The sequence below is a fragment of the Rhinolophus sinicus genome, linkage group LG05 (assembly GCF_036562045.2).
Source record: "Rhinolophus sinicus isolate RSC01 linkage group LG05, ASM3656204v1, whole genome shotgun sequence".
In the NCBI taxonomy this organism is placed as follows: Eukaryota; Metazoa; Chordata; class Mammalia; order Chiroptera; family Rhinolophidae; genus Rhinolophus; species Rhinolophus sinicus.
The window spans coordinates 177,992,467-178,009,406 of NC_133755.1; the positions used below are offsets into that span (position 1 = coordinate 177,992,467).

General features: G+C 41.6%; 1 protein-coding gene across 4 annotated transcripts in view; it reads left to right on the plus strand.

Annotated features, from left to right (window-relative positions):
• The first annotated feature begins 295 nt into the window (after positions 1 to 295).
• The window catches only part of MAP3K4 (mitogen-activated protein kinase kinase kinase 4), an 84,150-nt gene continuing 67,505 nt past the window's right edge, over positions 296 to 16,940 (plus strand). For 3 of the 4 annotated variants that reach the window (XM_074333783.1, XM_074333785.1, XM_074333784.1), the window contains exon 1: positions 299 to 607. In XM_074333783.1, coding sequence (XP_074189884.1) covers positions 453 to 607 — 155 coding nt within the window. In that variant the 5' untranslated portion in view covers positions 299 to 452. Of the gene's footprint in view, positions 608 to 16,940 lie in introns of all 4 variants that reach the window. The other variant, XM_074333786.1, reaches the window with a different exon arrangement.

Genomic DNA, 16,940 nt, shown 5'->3' on the forward strand with positions numbered 1-16,940 from the left:
TTACCAAGCGCTTAAAAGTCACTAATCGCCGCCTAACCCGGCCCCGCGCACGCCCGTCGCCGACCACCCGCCACTCGGGCGCCCGGCCCACCGCACACCCCCCACCAGCGAGACCAGGCGGCGGCGGCCAGACCCCAACCCCCGGGGCAAATCGCGCGACCCGCTGCATCTCCCCCGCCGGGGTCGCCCACGCCGCGGCCGTGGAGGCCGCTCCCTCCGCCCCTCCCGCGCCGGCCTCCCCCGCTCGCCGCCGCCCTCGGAGGCTTGTCCCTCGCCGCCCGCCGTAGCCGGCGCTGGCCGGTCGCCGTTCCCAAGATGGCCGCAGCGCGAGCGGCCCCTGCGGCGGGCTAGGGGCGGAGGCGGAGCCGAGTCACTGCTGCGCTTCAAGACTCCGGCCCCCGCGCGGGCTGCAGCTCAGTGCCCGCCGCGGCCATGCGGGGCTCCGTGCACGGATGAGAGAAGCCGCCGCCGACCTGCTGCCCCCGCCCGCCTCCGCCGTCACCCCCGCCGCCGCCATGGAGGAGCCGCCGCCACCGCCGCCGCCGCCGCCGCCGGCGAAGCCCGAGCCCGAGCCCGAGCCCGAGCCCGAGCGCTGTCGCGCGGCGAGGTGAGTGGCGCTGCCGCAGCCGGCGCGGCAGAGAGCGGGGTGCGTCCCGGCGGGAGCTGCGCCGCAGGCCGAGGGGGCGTGGGGGCCTCCGCTTCCCGCCAGGCGGCGAGGGCAGCATCCAGGCTCCGCCGGGCCGGAGGGGCGGGGTGCAGCCCTGCGACCCGGGCGCGGCGGCCGGGGCTGCCCGGGGCTCCTGCCGGAGCGGAGCGCCCAGCCCGTGCGGGACGTGGCGGGGCGGGAGCGTGGGGGGCACCCGCGGGCCCGCGGGGACTGGGACCCGCGCCGCCGCCGCGAGCGTCTGAGCCGGGGCTGCGCCGAAACTGCTCCCATCGTTACTACCCAGAAATGCTCTAATACCGTCACCCACCCCTGTTCGAGTTCGAGGTGGACACTCGGGATGCAGATGCACACCGGCTCTTTCCTTGCTTCTCCTGCCCTCTTCACACCCCCTTCGACCCCCTTCCTGCTGCCTCTCCTGGGGGAAACTGCCCTTGGACTCTGCAGATAGGCAGGTTGGTCGCTCTTTCTGAGGGCCCTTTGCAGGCCTTCGGTAGTTGCATTGTGCAGACTGGTGCTCACACGTGCACATAAAGTAAAGGATTGATTTGTCTAAAACTTTGCTGTGGCAGGAAGCCCTAAGATGGAACTTTGGTACCCAGAGCATTTGTTGCATCCTGTTCCTTCGAGATGCTGTTAATTAGCTTACCGTGATTGTGGGGGGTGAGGGTGGGGGGTTGGGAAAGCGAACTCACTGTAACTAAGGAAGAATTTCCCTGTTCCTATATGCCTGTGTTTGTGTGTTCAAACGTCCCCTTGCCCCGTCCTTTGCATCCCAGGGTAAACTTGCAAACTGCTGCCCCCTGGCCCCTAGAACGAAAATACTTCCCACAGCTCCTCTTGCGTCTTACCGTCTTGCTGTAGAGTTCCAGGAATAAGGTAGTTAAGTGTCTTCTTTCTTTTTCCTGCTTAAAGAAATTTTAAACAAATTCTGCGGCTGTAGTTAGAACTGAAGAAGGGAATCACGTTCTTGCGTGTCATGACCCAGTTGGCCCAGATTTGTTTTATTTTTATAAGCTGTGAAGAAAGTCGTTTTTCATTTTTCTAAATTCTAAGGTACTGCTGAGATACTTTGGTGAACTTTTAAGGAACAGCTTCCCTAAATAATGGTACGTGGTGTAATGAGAATTCATTTTGTTCCTTTTGAATACGTCTAACACTTGTAGAAGTTTTACCGGAAAGTTTATTAAATACATTTTAGTGGATTCAGTCTCTGAACATTTTGACTCCTTTTTTTCTTTAAGAATAATAATGAACACTTACTAAATGCTGAAAATATGCCGTTTTCTTTGCTTCCATTAATCCATTTAATCCTTGTAACAACCCTGTGAGGTAGGTCCTGTTACTATTTCTCCTTTACAAATGCAGAAGCTGAGGCACAAAGGTTACGAAGGTATGTGGTCCAAGGTTTCACAGCCAGTAGTGAACTCAGATCTGGCTGCACATTCCATGCCCTTAACCACCGTGAAGAAGAGGGATTCCATTAACCAAATGGGCAGATCAGGAGTTATAATTCTGTATAACTGATTTGGGATCAAATGAATGTGAACATTCTTAGGTAAAAGCAAAAAGGACAGAAGGAAGTGGGACTGTGCTGTACAAGTGACTGTGTGTCCAGTGATAAAAAGAAATCTTGATTTTGCAGCCAGGTTTCTGTCTTTGTTGCAATAAAAATAGGCCAGGACAATGGGCTTCGTCCAACTTTAAGTGATCAGCGGTGTACGGAACAAGAAGATCTTAGAAATATTTTTCTTAGCAACATTGCAGTTAATTATACAATAGCTAATCTGTAAAACAGATTACTTGACAAAGCGGTTATTTTCTTTTTTATACGCCCTTATTGTCACCGCCTCTTCAATACAGAGCTGACCTCTGACAAACTTCCTGTAGATCATTAGTATAAGATGCTTCAAGGGTTCTGCAGTTGTTTATTTGAATTTTTCTTATTTATGTTTTTAACCACTGAAGAAGCTCAACATGCATGTTCCAAATGTGCTGGATGCCACGTTGTAACACATCGGAGACTCGTAAAGTGGTATTTGTGCTACCAGGTTAACTGGTTTGGGGACAGAGCAGAATAAAGCTCTACCATCTTTGTTCACGTCCTTCGTGCCAGTGTGTCATTGATTAGCAAGGCTGCTGTAGTGCACAGGTTTTTTGTAGAGAGCAGGCCTGTACTTGTTGGCCAGTGTACCACTGTGGCAGGTGCCAGCCCAGCACATCTGCTCGGCGCATGCTGACGGGAGAGTTATGCAATGACTGAGGAACTCAAAACAGGTTGAGAGGTGATAGTACTCTATTATCGTTCTGCGGCTGCTTGTCAGTCACGGCTACTTCTGTCCTTATTTTTGATAAAGATTCAGGATGACAGTTGTTATTGTTGGTGATTAACTTAGGAATCAGCATTCCTTATCATTTTCTGGGTCAGTCGTAGAAGATGAGGTTGCGAGGAGAGCTACTACAATTAATTTGGGACAATTTACTTTTGTGATTTCTTGAATGTACACTTAACTTGGAAATTAAGGCAGACATAAAACTGCTCCTATCTACTCGAACCTTTCGTTTAAAATATTTATGTTAAAAATAGCCTCATTGTTTTCATTTATTGACCTTGTCAGTGTTACATGAGCTTAAAAATAACTTTTTTAACCAATGGCTTTACTGTTTATAAACTATGGTTCTTGTAAATTCATTTGAAAAGTCTGGGTTTCACCACTAAAAAAGTACTTGAGTATCCTGTCATTCCTGTGATTTGATCTTTCAACTTGAATGTCCCTTTTGAGTCTGCTTGTTTCAGTCTTGACATTGGATGACACCGATTCTCTTAGTGAAATGTGCCTTACAGTGCAGCGATGGACTCTCCAGCCCTCATCAGTGATGGGGAAGGCATGAGACCATTACAAGGGTAGATGCCATGGGAAAGGGGCCTTTAGGCAGAGAAGCGGTGACCATGATGCCGCTTTAACAGAAGGCTCCAGCGATGGCAGAACCTCCCTTATGTTCTGAGATGGGGCAACTTGTCTCTCAAGGATGTTGTGGTTCCCTTTAATTGTCCTACTGGTAGAAGTGGCTTCTACTTGATTCGCATGTGTTTTCTTGGTGTCTTGTAAATCTTGTTCTGAGCTCTCCTGAAGTATGGGGATATAAGATCTTGACTGCTTACTGGATACACTTGCCTTAATAACTTCCTGCTGCCTGATTCCTCGTGCTTCAGTGATTATCTGTTTACTCATAGCGTTCTGTTGTCTTAGCCTTTTCATTTCACCAGGTGGGCTGTATTCTTTTTTTAGACACATTTCATGTTGTCAATCAGTGGGTCATTGGAAATTGTTTCTTTAAAGAGAAAATAGCAGAGATGGCAGAAAAGGAGTTTGGCCGATGACTGCTGTGGCTCTTTAGAATGTGGCATTTTCTTGGCAGGAAAAGGTAAGCAAGGTCCAGATGCAGTGCTGCAGCCCTTGCTCAGCCTTGTCTACACCTGGTGGGTCAGTGTGTTCTCTCGCCTGTAGAAAGCCGAAGTATGATTAGTATATTTAAGAGATTGATTGGTTAGCATGACATCAGCAAGGGAAACTAGTTGAATGGTTTTGGTGACTGATGTGAGCGACCAGGAAGGTTGGCTTGCGCCTCATACCCCTGCTCCTAGGGGGGAGGCGTGTGACACAGCCTTACTCTTAGACTTTCATTTCTTTAGACTTCACAGAAGCGGTTTTTTTTTCTCTTGCTCTTTACTAACGTGCCTTAGTTAGTTGCGTTATTGTGTGTTTGTTTTTATTCTTCAGTCTTACTTTAATTAGTTTATGACAAGCCTTACTTTTCCTGCTTTAGTTTGAGGTATTATATTGTACCCTTGTCCCTTAAGTACGTTTGAAAAATCCTGAGTGGTGGAGTTTTACTAATGGTAAGTCTCAGAAGATCACCTAACTGTCTCCACCCGCCCCCTAATCTCCCCCTGCCCCCCACCGCCCAAGAATCTGGCATAGTTTCTGGAAAAGGTGCCGCAAAGAGGTCAGTGGTTGGTGCTTTCATAAAATGCTTTTTGACTTTTGTGAGTATTGTGTTCGAAAAAGATCATGTTGATAAGTGGGTTTTTTTCCCCTGGGTTTAAGTGATAAAATTAAATTAAAAACCATATTAGAATTCTGTGCAGTTATTAAAAATTATGTTTTAAATTACTTTGTATTGTTACTAAAATTGAAATTGATGAGATTCCATGTTATATAAAGAGAATATTGTTGCCAAATTTTAAATTCACTTAGTTTCTTTTTAAACATTTATTTTTATTAATAGTAGCTATGAACTATCTGAGTTGACTATATTCAGCTGGTTTTCTTTAATTATTTAGTTCACCCTGGGTAACAGAATTTGTAGATTAGAAACAATGTCAGCAGTAACAAACAAAGCGCTTGCTTTATGGCGATCTTTTATATTAATAGCACTGTTATTTAGAATCTGTAACTGTATTCTCAACTTGTATGTTATGTTAAAATGCTTTCCCCTTTTACAAGGCATGTTTGAAACCACTGTATTTTAAAGGGAACATTATTCCTCTGGAAAGTAGGTGTGGTAGGTACATTCTTTTATTTCCCACAAACCTCACTTTCATGTAATAGAGTACAATTTGTCTTTAGATATTTATTCACTAACTGCATAGACAAAATGAAAATTTGCTTTTGACCTATAAGCACATTCATTTGTCGTATTTTGCAGACGTCAGTAGGAGTGTTAGTCTCATGGATCATACGGATGCCAAATATTTATAAAGTAGAAGAGAAACCTATTAAGAACATATTAGGCATTCTGTCAAAAGTGTTTCATAAGTGAATTTCATTTCGGTACAATTTCGTGAGAAATGAACGTTCTGTGGAGAAAAGTGGATACTGAGCTTTAAAGCTGATCAGATGGATGTTTTCAGTTGAGCTTCTTTCCCAGTGAGCTGGCTGTTTGCAGATGCTGCGAACCTGTAGAATGTTCTGCATAGGGCTTGTTAGAGGACAGCTAGATACATGTACAATGTAGAAATTGTCAACCTTTTTTAATCTCTTGGTGGAAATATGTTGGAGGAAAATTTAATACGTGCATAATTTTTATTGTACCATTAAAAATCCCATTTTTTTAAATGTAAGAACATAAAAATTTAGGTATAACTAGGTTTTCTCATAAAATGTTTAGAATTAACTTTTTGAATGTGTAAGTATTTCGTTCTTGTTTAGGTAAAGAATTAAGCATGTACTAATGCAGGTCTTATGGGAGGTAGGACTGTTAACATTCATTTAGACCAACTTTCCAGCCGTTGCTTATAGACTTACAAGCGTTTTGAGCTGGAAGGGGACTGAGAGATCATCTCGGCCGTGCACTTTGTTTTAGAGATGAGAAAGCTGCCTAGAGAGGCTGCAGCTTCCCCAAGGTCACAGCCTAGGATGCAGGTCTCCAGGCTCTTGCTTCCCTTCCCCTTATGCCACACTGTGCTCCCCTGGTTAGCCCCCCGTCTGCACAGGCTCACGTGACCAACTGTGGAATACTATGTTTTCTGGATTAATTAGATTTACAGGAGAGAGCAGAGATAAAAGATTCATTGTCAGAAAACTAAGTGCAAAAAAAAATCTCCGCCAAACTCATTGTACACAACTTCCCCCCCCCCAGGAAAGTTTATTTCAAGTTCACAGAATAAAGAGGAGCCCGTGCTCAAACCTTTTTAGACACCTTGCTCTTCTTTTCAGTGCTCAGTCCTTCGTTGCAGCAGGCAGTAAGATTGTGATTTCTGTTCTGCAGTAGTGATATTGAAACTCGGGCTGTTTTGTGACCTACACTCAGAAATATATTTTACAACAGTATGTGTATGCTGCATAACTAAAATCAACATTGATGAAACGGTGTCTGACCTTGCCATATATGATAGCACTCTGATAATTCTTGTTCTGTGCTATTCAAAAATTGTTTATCATGCTCTATTAAATTGATTTAGTTACCCACCAATGGGTTGCGACCCTCACTTTGAAGACCATGGCTGTACCAAATAAAAAGATGCTATTGTACTTTATCCCCGTCTCTTGAGATTGAGTCAGGAGAACAAGCACGGTACTTACCGCGAAGTGATCAAAAGACATTGTGAAGAAGCTAGGCAAGGTTAGGGTCCGAATATTTCTTCCTTGAAAACAGCGTTATTTCCTGAAGGCAAAAATAAGATGCATCGTACGTATCCTTGCCTGTAAGGCTGTTCTCTTGGTTGCTTATCCTTAAAACTCAAGAATTGTAAAGATGAGTTTAAAATGTAGGATTTGTTTTTGAGTAAAATTGGGGTTGGAATATATGAGTGCCTTAGGTAATTTATTCATTTTTCTCTAAAACACTGATATGTATTTAATTTTTTTCCAATACAGCAGTTCTCAAAAAAAAGGAACTCTGTTCTTCCCTGCCATGTGTGTGCATGTGTGTGAGTGTGTGTGCACACACATGTGTGCATATAATTACCTGGGTTTGACTTGTGGTGGGATTTTTATTGCCTTCTGTATACTGTTCTGTTTGCCAACTCACTTACCTGAAGAAGTAGGACATCAGAAGTAAATTGGGGAAAAATACTTCTGGAAACAACAGAAACATTTACCATGAGGCTTCAAGCCCCCAGAACTGAGCTCTTGCTATGTAAAAGAAGCTCGTAGAGTTTTACTTGGTTCTTTGAATATGTAGGTGTTACTCAACAGAAAACCGAGGAATGTGTGTGCGTTGAGGAATGATGACTAAAATGGAGACTCATGGGCCTGACTGTGTGAGTGAAATTTAGACACAACCTCCAGTGTACTGGTCAGTAGTCAGTCAGTAGCAGCTGACTACGTCGTCGCATTTACCTACGAACCCCGCTGTACCATTTACTCATTTCCTTTGCAGACTCGCACTTATATCGAGTGGGTCCCATGTCTCAGGCAGTGCAAAGCCAAGACCATGGGGCTCCAGTAGTGGGGAAAATAAGACGTGGCTCTGCTCAGTGACCAGGCCCTCTGTCTAAGAGCCTTGATGAGGCCCAGGGAGCTTTCGGAGTTGGAGAGCTGCACACCCTCAGATTTAGCTACAATTAGGGGAGCATGAATTTCAATTAAAGTCACATTGTGAAGAGACCTGATACTGCATCCCTACTGAAATTTGTCACTCAACAGTAGCCAAATATGAGGCCCCTTTAAGCTTTAGGTCCAGGCCAAATAAACCTGCCGAACCCCTTGCGTCTTAGAATTTAGTCTCCATCCTCACTGAACACCTTCCCACTTCTGGGCATCCCGGTTCTTCTCACCTTCTCGCTTTTGTGTAGGTCGGATCCCGTATGTTAGCTGCCCTTTCCTGTCTTTTCTGTCGGAGTCATTTCACATGGCACTTACCTTATGACTATTCCCCCAGGCAGATAATAAGTTTTATTATATATAAGCAGAATATAAAACATGCTTGGCCTTGAAGGAATTTATAATTTAGTTAAGGAGGAGATAAGGTAACGGAAGCTTCATAATTCATGGTCTGGTCCAGGATTGTAATAAATTTTCATCTAGCAGCTACCTGTGTGCCTTCACTCAAGTGGTAGAACGTGTTGTATGTACTGTTTACAGTTAACTTGTAAAATTGATGTGCATTTTTCAGAACAGGAAAGTGAGTTGTTAAGAGATGTATTAGATCAGAATACCTGGAGACAGGACTCATCCATGTTTGTTACAGTTCAGCGTCTTATGGTTCTGTTTTATGTGCTGTCTCCTTAGGCATCAATGTGAAAGGAGGTGGTAAGGCGCTTAAATAATAGTTTACTATAGCAATCAGAATTATCACAAGTACGATTAACCGCCAAGTAAATGATACAGCGCTGAGGTGGTCGTGATGTGTTTATTATCTGAACCAGTTGTGAACATTTGCCATGTTCGTAAAAATATTAAAACATTATTTTTGAATGGCTCGATCGTATCTCATTTTATGCTTATACCAGAAACCATTTGTTAACCAGTTTCTTACTGTTCTAGATAGCACTACGGTGAAGGCCTTGCTACACAACTCTGCTCTTCTGGCTGCTCTTGTAAAATCATTTTCTGAATGTAGAATTCAAAAGGAGTTTGAACACTTTTAAGAGTTTTAATAACTATTAAGTATTTTCTACTGGAAAGATTGTACAAATGTGTACTGTTTACCTTACTAGATATTCTCTTTCTAGCTTTGGTTATTACAAAAAGTCTTTGCTAATTTAATAGGCCAAGAAGGGTTATTTTAATTTGAGTGTCTGGTTACTAGCATAGGTGGGACCGTTTTCATGTTTTATTGATATATAAATTTATGTTGTGAACTATCTTTTAGTATTCTCTGCTTATTTTCTTATTAGTATCTTAGGTTTTTCTCTTGCCAGTTTTAATGAGACTTTCATAAATTAAGGATAATGTTTTTTGTCTAGTTTAACTTTTAGTATGGCTGTTATTTTTATATGTACTGAAGTTGTAAACATTCATGTAGTTATAGCTCTTTAAAAAAACTTCTTTCATGTCTTTAAAGCCAGAAAGTCCAACACACGAAATTAAGGGAAAATAATTTCAGACCCATTTTCTGGAAAAATACCATAAAATACCATTTTGTGTGGCAGTTTCTGGAAAAATACCATAGCTTGCATGTACTGTAAGCCACAGAGAGACGATAACATGGCTGTTGTATAGTAACACGTGACTGTAAGTCTTGTTCTAGTAGCCATGCACAGAGTAGGTGCTCAAGAAGTACCTGTTGATGGAGGTAATGAGCGAGTCAGTGACTCACGTGACTTTATGGCTTTAATCAGTTTACTGGTTCCTGGCACCTGTTTCTTTGTGTTCTTGACTTGCTCCCATTTTCTGAGAATTAGTGAACTGATGAAAGATAAAGAAGGGCTGTCTTTTCGGCTTCTTTTGCACAATTTCTACTCCTTTTCGCATCTGACATATCTGGTAAGAGCTTTTTTCCTAGAACTGGTATTTGAATGAGAGTTGAAAAGCATTGCATCTCTAGGATATCAGAAAGTGCTGTAACTGGAATTGGAACCTACATGGAAAGTAAGAGAACTACAGGAGTAAGGATTTTGCTTATACCTAGTTATTTTTTAAAAATAGCTTTCTGCACATCTAGAGGTCCGCAGTTTATATTGGGGTGTCCCCTCCAAAACAATAGAGGAAAAAAGAAATAAAATAGCTTTGTTGAGTTATAATTTATATACCATACAATCCACTCCTTTGAAGTGTCCAGATCACTTGTTTTAGTTCGTTCACAGATCTGTGCAATTGTCACCACAGTCAATTTTAGAACATTTTAGTCACCTCAGAAAGAAACCCTGTATTCTTTAGCTATTACCCACAATCCCCATCCCCCTAATTCTGAGCAATGACCGATACTTTCTGTATCTGTATATTTACCTATTCTGAACATTTAATATAAGTTGAACCAATTATATTTGGTCTTTTGTGATTGACTTCTTTTAATTAGCATAATGTTTTCAAGTTTCATGCATGTTGTACCATGTATCAGCACTTTCCTTTAGATAGCTGAATAATATTACATTTAATGGATATATGACATTTTGTGGGTTGTGTCTACTTTTTGGCTATTACGAGTAATGCTGCTATAAACATTTGTGTACAAGTGTTTCTGTGGACATAAGTGCTTATCTTTCTTGGATACGTACCTAGGAGTCTAATTGCTGGGTCATGGTTTCCAATGTGACTGCACCATTTGACATTCCTACCAGGAGGTATGAGAGTTCTGATTTCCCCACATTATTTCCCACGCTTGTTATTATCTGACTTTTGGATTATAACCACCCTAATGGGTGTCAAGTGCTATCTCATGGTATTGATTTGCGTTTTCCTCTGTTTAGCACACAGTAGCTGTTTCTCACACTAGCATCTTTTGGTGAGCCATCTTTTCAGGTGCTGGTGGCCCATTTTATATCCTATTTGGAGAAGTATCTATTCAGATCCATTTTCCATTTTTAATTGGGTTATTTATCTTTTTATTACTGAATTGTAAGAGTTCCATGTATATTCTTGATACAAGTCCCTATTGGATATATGATTTGCAAATATTTTTCTCCCATTCTGTGGATTGTCTTTTTCACTTTTTTGGTAGTGTCCTTTGATCCACAAAAGTTTTTAATTTTGATGAAGTCCGGTTTATCTATTTCTTTGGTTTTTTGTGCTTTTGAATTGTATCTAAGAGTCCATTGCCAAATCTGAGGGCCTTATAGATTTACCCATTTTCTCCTAAGAGTTTTATACTTTTAGCTCTTACACTTAGGTCTTTGATCCATTTTGAGTTAACTTTTGCATATGTTGGAATTAAAGTCCCAACTTCTTTCTTTTGCATGTGGCTATGTGGTTATCCCAGCATCATTTGTTGAAACGATTCTTCTTTCCCCATTGAATGGTCTGGGCACCCTTGGCAAAAATCAGTTGAACAGAGACATAGGTTTAGCTCTGGACTCTGAGTTCTGTTCCATTGTTCTGCATATCTGTCAGATGCCATAGCCATATTGTTTTGATTACTGTTGCTTTGTAGTAATCCGAGGCAACAGTAAATTGGGAAGGTGAGTCCTCCAGCTTTGTTCTTTTCCAGAATTGTTTGGGTTGCCTTTGTCGTTTAGCTCCTTGTATCCCTGTTCCTGGAATAGTGTTTAGCACACAGTAGCTGTTTTTTACAGTAGCACACAGTAAATATTTATTGCAGGAATGGTTTGAAGTAACTAATTTAGCTTCAATTTGAGTGGTAAAATTGATGTTTCTAAAAAGAATTTTCCAACTATATCTAACTTTTTCAGTATTTTCTCAAATACCTCAGTTCCCTATTATTTCTCTCTCTGTTAATAGAAATTTCCAGTAATGAAATATATCATGGGAGTATGTTGCTTTGTTAACGGTCCTGTATACATTCAAACAAGAAGCACGAATAAGGAGAAAACATCAACGAAAGTATTAGTGATTAACCAACATAATATTAAGCTATAAAGAAATGTTTAGATTCAATATAGTTAAAATTATTCTAGAGGAGGGATACATTTTATAATTAAATATAAGCTTTCAGGTATTGAGTGGCTTCTTGTCTTAATGTTTGTTAATTAGAATTTTTGTTCTAGCCAAGTCAGAAAAATTTAGTGGCATTTTGTTTATGTTAATGATTTTTCCCCCACGTCCCGCATTAGCGATTAGAGTAATAGAATTATGTATAATTTTTCTGACAAGCACATGAGGAACTGCCAAAAATGTTATTTGTTTGGTCTTCTGGTACCAACTGTAGTTGAGAAGTGTGTCATTTTTGATACATTCGGATATTTAAGTGATATCAGCTTTATCTGTTAAACCCTAAGTTTTACATGTTTTCTATTCTTCCTTAAAACTTTGGTCCACAAAGAGTCTTTCTGGTTTTATGTAAATTATAGAAACTGCGGCCCAGAGAGGTTAAATTGCTATAACATAAATGGGTCGGATTCAACTATCTATAAATATTTTAACCTCTAAAATAAGTTGATGTTTTCCTTTTTGTATTAATTTCTTTGTTTTTAAACAAAAATTTCCCTCGCCTTTGTTTTCTAAAGGAACTGCTGTGTGATCCTATCATAAAATACTTAGCTACACAGTAGACTTAGTCACTTTGAAAGTCAAGTATTATTATTCCTATATATGATGGAATAGTGTATCATTTCATTGTAACATTAAAAAATCCATAGAACAATTTTTTTTAGATAAAAATTATAAACATACTGCCTTTTAGTGGTATATAATAAGTTATTCCCATGACATTTGGAATAAACTTAAATATACAACAACTGTTTTCAGACATTGGACAGTGGGCCAGGCAGGATTGTCATCCCTGAGTCAAGGTAAACAAACGAAAGGAGCTCTATGATTACCCTGGCTTTCTGCCTGGAAGCCTCTTCCAGGTGGTGGTACAGGGAGGGGAGTCCCAGACAACCAGAGGGTCTTGCTGAATTAAGGAGGCAGAGGAGTGTTCAGGGAGGCTGAGGCAGGTGGAAGTTGAGGGCAGAGTTTTGAAGAGGAAGGAGCAAAAAAAAAAGCCAGAAACCTACATAAGTCCTTCTTGAGTCTTTGAATATGGGAGGCACCTGCATAGTTCCACAGGTTAAGCAAAGAGTCAGTGGGGAACCATGAGCTGAAAGGTTCCCTGAGCTCACATGGGGCTGAGAGGCATTTGAGTTCCCATTGGCCACAACAGTCCTTGTTGTGTTGGCCACTTGGGACATTCAGTATTTGGAAGGTTCACATCTGAGTCGTGGGGCTAAACTGTTCCGAGAGTAAAGGCATGTCTGGAATTAACCAAGCTTGAAAACAGTTCTTGGAAGGATAAAATGGAATTGAAAATAATTTAACGGCCTACAAAAAAAACAAAGCCCGGTACTCTTTAAAAGAAGACAGTGAAATCTAGATACTCAACAAATAAAACATAATGTCCAACATCTAATAAAAAATTACTAGACATGCCAATAAGCGGGAAGAGATGACCCCAAAACCAGGAGAAAAATCAGTCAATAGAAACAATCTCAGAAATGTCAAAAATGGTGAAGTAGCAGAATTGTTAAGATCGTTAGAATTATGTTCAGGTATTTAAAGGAAAACATGTACATTGGAGATAGATAAAAGATATGAAAGAAAAACCCCGAAACGGAACTTCTGAAAATGAAAAAGATCTGAAATGACAAATACACCAGATGGGATTATCAATGGAGTAGACAGTGCAGAAAAAATTATTGAACTTGTGGACATAACAATAGGAACTGCAACATATAGTACAGAGAGTACCGACTAGACAAAAATAAACAGAACAGCAGTGCCATGTGGGATAATACCATGCAGTCAGCATATGTGTAACCGGGTTCCTGAAAGAGGAAAGAAGACAGGAGGAAACTGAAAAAAAAAAGTTAAATAATGGCTGTAAATGTTTCCAATTTTATGAAAACTAAACCCATAGATTCAAAAAGTTCAATGAACGCTAAGAAGGATAAACACAAAGGGAACCATTACTGGAAAATCTCTGCTTAAATCCCTTGTTCTTCTAGTTTCTATCCTGTTGTCAATCTTATAAATAACTTTATTCGTACAATGTTTCTTCTGCTTTCACACCTCTAGTATTGTATTACATGGAACAATCTCCTTTGCTCTTACCAAGCCTCTGTGCTCCATGTTTGCTTAAAAGCTTTTCTTTTCCCGAAAGGCTTTGACTCTGTTTAGTTACAGTCTTGATTATGAACCATTTAAAGATTTTTCTAATTATTCCTAAATTAATGTGTTAGTTTATTTTAATTAACCACTTTTACAGGGAATGTGGAGGACATTGTCATTCCAAATGTGAAGCAACAGCATGTCACAAAGGATTGAAAAATCCTGTTTCACTTGGTTAACTTCTTGACGTTTATGTGATTTTTAAAAGTCGGTTTTGTGTCAAGCTAGTGTGTGTGGTTGGGTGGGGGTTGTCTCTGTCCTTGGCTAGTGTGGAAGCCACCTTGCAGATGGAGCACGGATTGTGAATTAGCTATTCATCAGGCATGTGTGTCCTTTGAGTGTCTAATACGTGTCAGGCTATTTTGAAAAGAGAACACTGCTAAATGTATGGTAAATATTGCCTAGGTCAGTGCTTCTTAACCTCTTTTGGGTCATACACTGCATTTGAGAATCTGATGAAAACTAGGGACTCTTGAATCCGAAAAATGCATATGATAAAAATTTACATTCAGCTTCAAGGAACTCACAGTCCCCACAATTGAGATATAAAGTAATATAATTTTCATACTTTTTTACGTTCCCTATATTTTGTGCATGTTGCATTTAATTATATGCTGTGAGACATTTCTGAAATTGTACATGGTGTTTATATTTGGAACATGCAGGGCTTCAGGCCCCACATTTCCAGTAAATTTCACATTGGCCTTATGTATTCAACCACAGTTACCAATTATGTTTTCTTTAGTGAAGAAAACTATAAAATTAAAAATAGGAGCTTTTATTATTTTCTCCTAAAATTTTTAAGACCCATTTACATTTCCCCCCATTTACATAGTTTTTAATTAGAAGACAGTTACATTTTTCATGAGACAAACTTTATTTGTGTGTGTATCTTTACTCGCATCTGATGTTGGGTAGCGTTTTTCTTCTTAGACGTTAACTTTTTGTTTTTAAGGATTCCTGAAGCATTCTGCCTCTCAGATGTACAGGTCTTTTCCTCTGTTGGCTCCCAGCAGGTGAATTTGTCCTGCTTGTTTGGGTGGCATAGACAGACAAGCTGTTTAAGTTCACTTGAGGCTTAACTAGTTGAGAAGCCTTGTGTGTGAAAAAGTCACAGTAGTGCTAGAAAGTTGTGTGAGTCTGGATGCCCGTCTGCTGGTGTCGGGTGGTTATGGGCAATACTCTGAGGAGGAGGATAGGTTCCCTCGTGCCCCCCCTGCTGATGCCCGCCCTGGCGTGGTAACCCGATGACTGCCTGCTGCCCTGGGTACTCTGGTCCCTTCACTCTGGCCACACCGCCCTAGGTCGTCATGGCCTTTCACTTTCTCCAGTGAGCCGTGTGCTCCTCTGTCTGGGATCCTTCCACGTGCTCTTCCTTCTGTCTCTGTCACTTTCCTCCTCCCTCTTCCGGTCAGTGCCTTCCTAGCTTTGAAGTTTGTTGAAATGTTCCTTCTTTGGAGAAGTCTGCTCCTGTCTACCGGTCTGCTTCGTAGCCTTCCTTCAGCGCGTAAGTCAGAACTGCCTTGAAAGGTTATTGTGTGTCTGCTTGCTTACATGCTAAATATCCACTTCTTTTCACGGAATGAACTCCCCCGGAAGGCAGGAATGGTGACTCTTGTTCAGTCATGTGTTTTTCCTCAGCTCCTAGCACAGCGCTTGTCCACTGGGGCCTTTGTTGAATGAGCAGCAACACCAGCCTGACCCCCTGTTGCTGCTAGAGGCGCATAGACCCGTGTAGTTCTCCTCCTTGGGCGGGACGTGAAGACTGCGGGCACGGAGAGGGTTTACGGGGGACCTTTTATGTCATAAACAAGTAAGCCGTGCAAAATCTTCACTTTTTTTTCTCATTTAAATTGTAGCCGAGCTGGGTCCCCCTCGGCCTGAATTTAGACGCAATATCTTACCCAGGCGAACACCTCTACTTATAGGTGAGGCAGTTTAGAGTTCGAGTGCTTAACGGGCTTCACCAAAGCTGTGCGCCCTCGCGGTGCCTGGAGAACTAGATCTCCGAACTGTCCCCCACGCTTTCCCAGAGGTAGGGACCTCATTCCGCAGGGGGAGTAACCCTCCCTGCCTGCCACGGGGACGGGGACGCCAGCCAAACCAGTGACTTGGGACTCAGCGGTGGGCTGAATGGGGAGGGGCCACGAGACTCCAGTTGTGGCCCAGACACTTCCCAGGGGAGCAGACAAGTTACCTTGGCAACTCTTTCCCCATTCCATGACTTAGGGCTTGTGATGGTACCAGCAGGGGTGTTAGGAAGATCCAACCGGATAACATTTGTGAAGCGCCTGATTGCGTACCTAGGATGTAATAACAGGTATTTGATAGTGAGTGCCTCTCATAATGGACGAGAGTTGGCCTTCTGGGCAAGGGATCCTTCCCTAAAGTAGTGCCAGAGGCTCTGCCGAGCATTAAATGAGATTATGTTTGATATTTAGCGTAGTGCCTGGCAGATGGTCAGTACTCAATACCTAATGGTGGCAATTATACTGTTACAATGAAATTGCTTGTTACGGTGGAACAAATTATACAGCTGATTAGAAATCTGGTACATTGCCCAGTTTTGGAAGTCACTATTTTAAAAGACATTTCCTCACCTACCATTTAAAAAATGTTTCAAATCATAGTCATCAGTTATTTGTTATACATTGATAAAGAATTGCTTAATTTTGTAATTAATGTTACCTTTTTCATTTAGTCCTGGCTTTTAGTGTTTTATATCAGTAGAGTAGTAGCACCAAATTTACTCAACATTGTCATGGGACTGTTCCATATCATGTCATTAAATTAATTCTTAAAATAAACTTTTAATTTTAGAACAGCTTAGATTTAGAGACAGTTGCAAAGAGAGTACAGAATTTCCATGTCTCCTGTGCCTGGTTTCTCCTGTTGTTAAACATTGTTGTGTACCTTTGTTACTGCTAAGGATGCAATATTAACACTTTATTATTTACTAAACTCTCTGCTTAGATTTTATTCATTTCCCCCTAATGTTCTTTTCCGGTACCAGATCTCTCCAGGATACTGCATGACATTAGGTCGTCATGTCTCCCTCGCTGCCT